At 37.1% G+C, this 9808-nt stretch overlaps 2 protein-coding genes across 3 annotated transcripts in view; both read right to left on the bottom strand.

Annotated features, from left to right (window-relative positions):
- LOC107748881 (MAPK regulated corepressor interacting protein 1) overlaps positions 1–2384 on the bottom strand; it is a 4657-nt gene extending 2273 nt beyond the window's left edge. Inside the window, exons 1-2 of the mRNA XM_016563872.1 lie at positions 2286–2384; positions 1724–1804 (exon numbers count right to left, since the gene is read on the bottom strand). Coding sequence (XP_016419358.1) covers positions 1724–1731 — 8 coding nt within the window. The 5' untranslated portion in view covers positions 1732–1804; positions 2286–2384. The remainder of the gene's footprint in view (positions 1–1723; positions 1805–2285) is intronic.
- A 2073-nt stretch (positions 2385–4457) lies between these two features.
- LOC107748880 (protein phosphatase 1 regulatory subunit 27-like) lies at positions 4458–8448 on the bottom strand. 2 transcript variants are annotated; one of them, XM_016563871.1, is made up of 4 exons: positions 8242–8448; positions 7729–8198; positions 5925–6075; positions 4458–4985 (listed from the first exon to the last, which is right to left on the bottom strand). In XM_016563871.1, exons 2-4 carry the CDS (start codon positions 8144–8146, stop codon positions 4865–4867), a joined length of 690 nt encoding a protein of 229 aa, XP_016419357.1. In that variant the 5' UTR covers positions 8147–8198; positions 8242–8448; the 3' UTR covers positions 4458–4864. The 2 variants fall into 2 exon arrangements, with proteins under 2 accessions (XP_016419357.1, XP_016419356.1); XM_016563870.1 differs by having other exon boundaries at positions 7729–8448.
- Positions 8449–9808: the final 1360 nt, after the last annotated feature.

Below are 9808 nucleotides of genomic sequence, written 5' to 3'. Positions count from 1 at the left end.
GTTTTGCTTTGTTTCACAGAACTAATCGTTGCCTGGGTTGCGTACGTATGTGTGGGGCGGAGCTATCAAAATAGGGGCGAGACCCTTTTGGGGTAGGGGCGTGTTTGTTTTGGTGATTTCAAATGTCAACATTGGCTACCAGAAATCGCTTACCCCACCTTTAAGTGCCACAAATAATGTGCGCACAAAGTTCTGTTTTTGCTACAATTCCAAGAATCTATCTATAAACATACTTGTGGATTTTTTTCCTACTTTTTCTCATTTATTTTTAATTCAGTGTTAAAAGGGTATTTCCCCCAAGTTTTAGTGCTCATAATGTAGACACACCAGATGTTAAACTGAAACTTGCACCCTGAAACCTGTTTCCCGGAACTATGAAAACTTAAACTCAGCAGAAGCTGCTTTTATAGTAGTTTGACATTTTAATATGGACCCTTTTCACATTTCTGGGCTTCTCATATTCCTCAGTTTCCATAGTGGGAAAATGGGAGACTACAGCAAACAAACAAAAAAAATTGCCTTCCCATTTGCTCCAATGGCAATACATTTTAATTTATCTAAGTTTGTTCACATTTATCTGTTTAAAAATACAGTAAATGTGAAATATTATTACAGTTTCACATAACTGGTTTCTATTTTAACATTTTATAATATAATTTATAACTGTGATGCAAAGCTGAATTTTCAGCTGCAGTCATTACTGCAGTCTTCAGTGTCACATGATCCTTCAGAAATCCCTCTGATATGCTGATTTACTGCTCAAGACTGATTATTATTTCTGATTATTATCAGTGTTGTGCGAACAGTTGCGCTGCTAATATAATTTATAACTGTGATGCAAAGCTGAATTTTCAGCTGCAGTCATTACTGCAGTCTTCAGTGTCACATGATCCTTCAGAAATCCCTCTGATATGCTGATTTACTGCTCAAGACTGATTATTATCAGTGTTGTGCGAACAGTTGCGCTGTTTCATATTTTTGTGGAAACCATGACCACTCAAAAGTTTGAGGTAAGATTTTTAATACTTTTATTCAGCAAGACTGTATGAAATTGATCAAAAGTAACAACAACAACATGTATAATGTTACAAAAGATTTCTATGTCAGATAATTCAGTTCTTTTGAATTTTCTATTCAACAAAAAATCCTTAAAATAAAAAAAGGAATCTCGGTTTCCACAGAAATATGAAGCAGCACAACTGTTTTCAACATTGATAATAATAATAATAATAATAAATGTTTCTTGAGCAGCATATTAGAATGATTTCTGAAGGATCATGTGACACTGAAGTAATGATGCTGGAAATTCAGCTTTGCGTCACAGGAATAAACTGCATTTTAAAATATATTAAATTAGAAAACAGTGATTTGAAATTGTCTTTTTTCTGTATTTTTGATCAAATAAATGCAGCCTTGGTGAGCAGAAGAGACTTCTTTGGAAAACATTAAAGCAATTTAATGATTCCAAATTTTTGAACAATAGTGTAATACCAAGGTAATAGAAAAAAGGTGTTGTAAAATTAAATAAGTAAATAAAATATAAAAAACTGCTAATTTTACCATTTTAATTACTGTAGAAACATGCACCATCACAATCTGTGAGGAGGATCCATTGTTTAGCACTCAAGTGGTTCTATCTTACAATGCAAATGCATTCACTGTTTAAGTCTCTCTGTTTGTGAAGAGTGTCATCTCATCAATAACTACAACACACATGACTTACCTTGTCATTCTGTTATAGTCACTTGCCTCACAATCTCAGTATGAGGCTCAACAGGAATGTTTGCCTGTTCTTCAGTGTTTTCTGGGGGGAGAAGATTTAAGGAATTCAGACAAAAGGCACCAATTGCTATACAACTGCATTGGAACAAAAGACAGACAGCAAAACTGGAGACTAAATCAACGGTACACAGTTTATTAGGCGATATGTCCGAATCAATCTGAGATCAGTGCCGCAAGACCATCAATGATTTAAACATATATGTATTATATTTATCAGTGCATACGGCTGGCCATTAGAGACGTTAGACGCGCTACACAGACACAAGCTACTATATTTCTGTCACAAGCGAGAGGATAGGATTTGATTTAAGGATGGTAATTCAGCAACTCGGCGTTTGTTATTGTTTATGAGTTGCTAGCAGCTAGTCTGTTAGCATTGTGTTCATAGTTGGAAACTGATGCGGACTTCTCATGCAATCTGAGCATAAACACAGCGAACACATCCCGAAACATTCGGACTAACGCTCACATGCTGGAAAACACGTAAATGAACCGTTTCAAACCTGTCTGTTTGTTTCTATTTCCTCAGCTATCTCTGTATTCAGGCCTGGCTCGGCCGAAACGTTGCTAATGCCAACTAATTATTTCCGGTTCAGCCGAACAAGCTGAGAGAAAAGCGCATGCGCAAACAGGGTTATTATTATTATTATTATTATTATTATACAGTCATGTATAAACAACATGGCAATAATCTGTACATCTTTGCATTAGAGTATACAGAACAGATGCATGAAAGGAACACAAATACAACAGAAAAAAGGGGCTAGTTTTTTTTTTTTTTTTTAAACCAAACGATTTGTCGCATTATTCTTTTTTATCACCTTGAGGGATTTTGTATAAGAAATAAATTCATTATGAAATGCACAAAACGTTGGTTTCACCTTAACGTACTTAGATTTGTTTGAGTAAAACGAACTGGGGTCGTGCGTATTTAAATTTAGCCGAGTGCAGCTACATTTGTTTTCATAAATGAATTGCGAATGATTTTTCATTTTTGAAGTATCAGCTTGAACCTCAATATGAATGTAGTCTCATGTTTGTTGAGGAAGAAATCTTGTTGTATCTAGTCAGTCATGATAAATCTTACCACTTAAAGTGCTAGGGGTTTTGCTCACTTCAACCAGCCAACCTGGGCTGCGTTCAGCCCTGACAAAACGTTGCAAAATGTGTTTTAAACGGAAACGGTGATGCGTTGAACACCCTGTTCTATTGACGCAAGAGTTGCAGCTATGGCAGCTGAGGTAAAGCACTTAATTGCATTGTGTATGAAATTTGGTATATAAATAAACTTGCCTTGCAATGAAGCTAAAAATATAAACAACTACATCATCATGTTGACATGCTATATTTTTACTATAAAACTCTTACGACAAACATATCTTCTAATATCTTCAATTGTTGCGTATACCGAGCTGCAGCGGACACGTTTGTAAACGACTTTACTTGGACCAATTGTGCGAGCTGTCTCTTTAATACCGCGTGGTTTATATACATGTTGCTGCTGATTGGGCTGACATTTTTGACACACCCACCAAACAAGAGAAAACGTATCTCAAACCCCGTTGCACACCGTTTCCAGGAAACATGTCGCTCAACCCGGAAACCGTAGCAAAACGTTGCGCACCGGTTTGAGCTTGAATGTGCCCCTGATGATGCACACATATGCAAAACAATTGACAGAGAATGTTTCTGATTGGCTCTAAAAACGCAGGCCACTCCCCCTCGGACTGTCACGTGCGATTTACGTAAGGAAAAATATTCCTAGTAAAAATATTTTTGTGACATATTATCAGGATGTTTTAGTAAATGAACGTTGATAAATACTGACGTTTATTACTGTGTCTTATTTTACGGGTGCATAACGCAAATTATTAAATATCGTTCCTCCTCGATCGTGTTTAGCTAGTGAAAAACAACGTTTTTTTTCTTTAAACTTTAATACAGATTTTCACTGGTTTGATTTCTGAATTCTACTTGGCAACAGTGAATGTTGCTGAAATGATGGCTCTGGCTGAAAATCATAACCTTTTTAAGATCAAAATAAAACAATAAATTAAGTCATCCATTCATACGTTATGCAGTATTAGGAACTTTTTTATAATGTTCAAAAGGTTTGATGCAAATCACAACTCAATGTTTATATAAAAGCAGCTTTATTTATGAAAACCTTGTAAAAAAAAAAAAAAAAAAAGATAGAGATAAGACTTTGACAAGAGACATTCAAAATGTCAGTAGTGCCCTCACTTTTAACAGTAATGCACAAAGCCTCAGTATTTCTTCATATGCGAGTCTGACAGCAGGTTCTGGTTCTGTGCTCTCCTGCTGCCCAGCAGACAGACGGCACCACGCTTCACTCTGGTGTGCGCAGTTCTCAGCAAACATCTCTTTGCATCAACAGGTTTGTATCCATTGTCACATAAAAAAATCAAGAGCATGTCAAAGAGACCCCTGGTACAAAGTATGTTTAACACAGCCATGAAAAAGAACAATTGCAGATGGCGTACAGAGAAGATCTGTCTGTAAACATTGAGAGATGCCGGTTTGTGCGAACATATGGTGCTGCCGTGATGAAGAAAGCGACGGTTAGCAAGGCGCATGTTCTGACACATGCATGTTTTACACAAACATTCCTGGTCGTACTGTGTATGTTATTCCATTTGTCTTCTTTTTTTAAATTTTTTTTATCAAAGTTTAATAACTTGCTCCACCTCTGAAACATCCTTTCTTTTTTGTCTGACATTAGAAAACCTTCAAAAATCGCATTGCGTTATATACACCCACTTTTCCTAATCCACTCTTTTCCCAATGGATAAAAGTCCCACTCTTCATTTCTTCTCATTCAATATCATGTTTCACTCAGAAATACTTAAGGTTAAGCCACTTCACGTTGACTTTAAAAGCAAACAGATATGAGGGTTTAGTGTGAATCTGTACTGCATAATAATGTTGTGTCTAGCTAAAAGCCAAAAAAAAAAAAGCCCAATATTCAGGAGAACCACACAAAATACGAAGCTCAGGAGAGTGATCTGAATGTTTTTTTGAAAGCTAGCTTTAACGAGCAAGTTCTTCTGCGGGTCAGTACTCAGACACAGCCTGTCTCGAAGAGCTTGAGCAGTTCTTTGCAGTCTGGGTCGATGAGGTCTGCTGGTTTCTCTCCGTTTTCGTTCTCTGCTTCCACACTGGCACCCAGAGAGAGAAGGTACCTGAAGGAGGAATTACATTTGACATTTTAATACAACTAATTTAGCAAACATTAACAATCTGATAATGTACAATCTGATAAAGAAGAAAGAAGTACACTTTAGCATACTTGAAATAATATACTTAAGTGCAACTGAACTAATGTTTTTGGACACTTAATTGACGCTAACTGCAATTAAATGAAAATGTTTTATTGTTTAATTTTATATTTTAGCTGAAATTTAAAGTGCTTATTTGGCCCTCTTATAAGCAGGACTTAAAGGCACAATATGTAATTTTCGCCGCTAGAGGGCGCGTATTCAAAATAAACAAAGAGACAAAGGCGTAGTTTGATGACGCTGTGACTGAGTGTGGAATCATGGGAGTTGTGCCTTTAAGTAAGATTTTTAACATGTAATGTAATATCTGTTTCTATTGTCTTCACATCAAACACATCGACATAAGTTTACTTCTTTAGAACATGACAAAAGAATATGAAAACATTATGATTTAAAATGTATTTTAAAGTAAAACGTTGACATTATTACAAAGTGCACTTTTTAAAAGTGTACTGTGAAACAGTCATGAAAGTGTCTCTCTTTAAAATCACTTAAGTGACCTTTTATTTCATAATTATAGTACCTGCAAATCCAGTTTTTTTTTTTTATAGCTTTGAAGTACAAAACAAGTTAAGCATGTTTTTCCACAAGGGGGATAAAATGAATGCTAAGCTATTATAATTATTGGCTGTGTTCCTCAACCCAATGCTACAATAAAAATGTAGGCCAATTAAATTAAAAATGTTAAATATGTTATTTCGAGTTCTGCCATGGTTTTCATGTACATGAAATTCATGTCATGCAAATGAAATCCATTAATTTTTGCAAGGTTTTAATTTAATGCAATACTAATTGGTTTTCAGACTTGCTTGTAGGAGTATGAGCGTGTAAGTTTGCTCTCACCGTGCAATCTCAGGATAACCGTCGCTGCACGCCATATGAAGTGGTGTCCAGCCGTTCTCGTCCCTCTGATGAACATCAGCGCCGTATTTTATCAGAAGCTTCACACACTCCAGGTTTCCTGAGAGCACGGCTTCATGGAGCGCTGCCATTCCTGAGAAAAAGCCAGCTTTTGTTAGGGTGGGCTGCTCAATTTCTCTTTCCTGATAGCAGTGAGATTAAACCTTTCCAGAAAATACCTCAGACTCAAACAAATGCAATAAGCTTGAACTCTTTCTCACTAAACAGACAAATCAAAATCCATTTATTAATTTTCAAAGTTTAGTGTGTAATTTCTGTGCCACACCAAACATAACTGCAAAGTAATCCCAAACATTCCCGAATTTTCCATTATTTGGCAAACGTCCTTCCCAAGGAGGTTTAATATACCTGAGAGAGCTATCCATTTATGTTCCCATTCATCTTAATGCCAGTTGCTCAGCTGGTGCATACAGCTATGAAAATCTGTGATTTGAATTCTTCCACCATATGCAATAATTTCTGGAAAACTTTTTAACCAATCACCTGAGCCCTCATGCGACTTATCACTCTATATTAGAACTCCTTGATGCTAACATATAAAAATATAAGCCAAAAAAATCTACAACAATATACACTCTCAGAAAAACAGTGCAAAAACTGTATCTTTAGGAGTACAACAGCTTGTCACTGGTGCAGTATGCTCAAAGGGACATCTTTGTACCCCGAAAATGTTTTAGTAGTACCTTATAGGTGCACACTACTCTAAGGTAAAAAGTTCTCTCTTTAAGGGCACTGCTCTAGTGACAAACTATTATTCTCCTTAAAGTAAAATTTTGCACCTTTTTTATCGAATTTTTGTTAAAACCGTTTTTTAAGCTACTTTTGAATAGACCTATAAGGAGTATTTGTATTTACAGCATCTGCTATGGCTAATGGTGCATTCAAGTCCTCCTGGGAAGTTCGTATTTATGAAATGTCGTAATTACGTTCAAATAACTTTGGCGGAGCAAGATGGTTAGGTACATTTTGTGCATAAAATTCAACAGGATTTACAAAATCAAATTTGCATTGTGAATCGTTATATATTCTATCATAATTGTACAATACGATGCTATTTTGTACATGCAACTTAGTTACATAGTAAATGAAAAAAAAAGTATTAATTTGAACAAATTTACCATCAATACAGATGCTGCATCCATTGCGTTTAACATGTTTTCCCACTGACATCCCCCAAGAAAATCTTGAGTTTTCATTGACTTTTTGGGGACGTTCATGTGCAATCAACACATAAATATTATTTTTCCAACATGACTTAGATCAGGGGTAGGCAAGTTCGGTCCTAGAGAGCCGCAGTCCTGCAGAGTTCAGCTCCAACCCTAATCAAACACACCTGAACAAGCTAATCAATGTCTTCAGGATTACTAAGGCTATAGGCAGGTGAGTTTTGTTTTCAGGGTTGGAGCTGAACTCTGCAGGACTACGGCTCTCTAGGACCGAACTTGCCTACCCATAACTAGATGCACCATAACTGCTGAAGCTTAACCTTGACCCCCACTGGCCCTGCCCCAACTTCCTACCATTGGTTGAACCAGAAGTTGACATGTCAGACCGCTATGTTTGATCTATGTTTTAATCACACCATAAAACAGTTTACACTCTATAGAAAGTCGACCTACGATTAGTTTACTTCAATTTAACACACTTCACCTCTGAGTTTCGGGATTGGCGATACAAGTGAATGAATTTGTTAGCACTGGATGTATGCAAGGTGAGGTTCACTCACCAGAATGGAAGATGGTGTCCAGACGCACTTTCCTCGCCCTCATAAACCGACCGATCTGTTCCAGCTCACTGTGTCGGACTAAATCCTGGAATACGACATCATTTGTGAAGTGCACAGCCCGGGCAGGTTTGAGGACTACAGTAGGAGTGTGCTGTACGCTTGTCCGGGGCGAGCTGCTCTGCCGGGACGGCTTGCTATAGATGGGGGTGTAAGTGGAGGTGGGCTTGTACGCAGGTGTGTAAGCCGGTGGAGTGTAGTATGATGGTGTGTGGAGTGTAGTAGGGCTGTACTTCGTAGGACTGTAGTAGCCAGGTGAGTATGAGCTGCTGGAGTAGTGTGACGGTGTGTAATGAGTGGAAGTGTAGTGTGTGTTGGAGCGTGTGTACCGTGACACCGGGTACTGGTAGCTGTACTTCATTCCCGCAGACGCCACGGCTTTGCCTCCCCCTCAGCTTTAGGCTCAAGAGGAGGACAAAATAAACTCTGAAACTCAAGTCAAGCTCCACGCAAGAGTAAAATCCTTTTTTTGGGGGAGGGGGATCTTGAACCTTCACTTTGGGTTCACACTGTCTTCAGTGTTTACAATCCGCTTCAAGTCCGAAATAATGTCACTTTTCCAGAGGAATCTGTTCCTTGGTGAGGGGATTTGTTTTCTTGTGAAGTTTTGTTAGTTTATCTGTCCCATCATCACTTGTTTCATCAACTTTATTGCACGGTGTGCACAGTCTGCTCTTCTGACAGTGAAGGTTAAAGCAGGGTCCTATATACCCTTTGCAGGGTTATTTTAGGGATGTCATCCCTTGTATCGAGTGACTGTGGTGTAACTCCTCCCACCGTACTTTCACATGCACATCAAGTTTCGACTCCACCCCCTATGACTGCACCAGTGAATGTTCTCTGAGCAGCCTGCAGGGTCTCCTTTGAAAAACGTGGACAATGTGTGTTTACCACATAAATGAGCTCATCCTCTCTGGCGTGATTGAGCACATGGGCAACAGCTGAAGGGAATGAGCGTTTTATGAGAGGAGCTTCACTCTAATACCTGCAAGAGACATGTGTAATCATGTTGATCGTAGGTTTTGGATATCCACACAGCTCAGAGAACACTGTGCACTGATTCTCGAGCACTGCGACTAAACAAGCTACATGGGTGAAAACATAAACATTTTTTGGATTGATGTGCCAACATGTATTGAGAATACAAGACAGTATCCAAATGAGTGTCTACTCAACGGCATTATTTGAAATATCAACATAAGCATACATACATACATAAATAAAAGAGAAAAAACAAAAGATATTGAAACTATATTTGGAAGTATGTGATTCCAAATGCAGCCAAGTTGTTACGCTATTGACAAAATAATCATTTTCTGCAAATAACACATTAAAAAAATATCAAATTTGTTGGTTTAATGTTTTTAGCTCTTCACAGTGTACTTAAGGTTTGAAATTTTGCTTAAAAATGCAAAGAATTTCTTTAAAACTTGGGTAACAGAGTTGATGCAATGGTTGTGAAAATACAAGAATTATGAATTTTGATATGATGACAAAAAGCAACTGTGAAACCTATAACAATTTTGGCAACACTTTAGAATAGGGAACACTTATTCACTATTAACTACGTCTTTTCCCTCAATAAATTTCTCATTTGCTGCTTATTAATAGTTAGTAAGGTAGTTGTTTAGTTTAGGTATTGGGGAGGATTAGGGATGTAGAATAAGGTACTGTAGAATAAGGCATTAATATGTGCTTAATTAGTACTAATAAATGGCTAATATTCTAGTAATATGCATGCTAATAAGCAACTAAGAGACCTTAAAATAAAGTGTTACCAAAATTTTTCAAAATTAACCTCTTCGTTGTTTCAGGACAGTAATAATGTTTTTCTTTTTTTTAAATTCAAAATTCTTAAATGTAATATATTTTTAACTCAGCTTTGATAAACAGAAAAACAACTGAAATGTTACATTTGAGTTAAAGGGGTCATATGATGTGATTTCAATTGTTCCTTTCTCTTTGGAGTGTTACAAGCTCTTGGCGCATAAAGAAGATCTGTAAAGTTGCAAAGACTAAAGTC

This window comes from Sinocyclocheilus rhinocerous, unplaced genomic scaffold, assembly GCF_001515625.1.
Source record: "Sinocyclocheilus rhinocerous isolate Xijiao unplaced genomic scaffold, SAMN03320098_v1.1 scaffold350, whole genome shotgun sequence".
Lineage (NCBI taxonomy): Eukaryota > Metazoa > Chordata > Actinopteri > Cypriniformes > Cyprinidae > Sinocyclocheilus > Sinocyclocheilus rhinocerous.
Note: the sequence above shows the minus strand (reverse complement) of the source record. Positions and strands in the feature narration are given on the sequence as shown.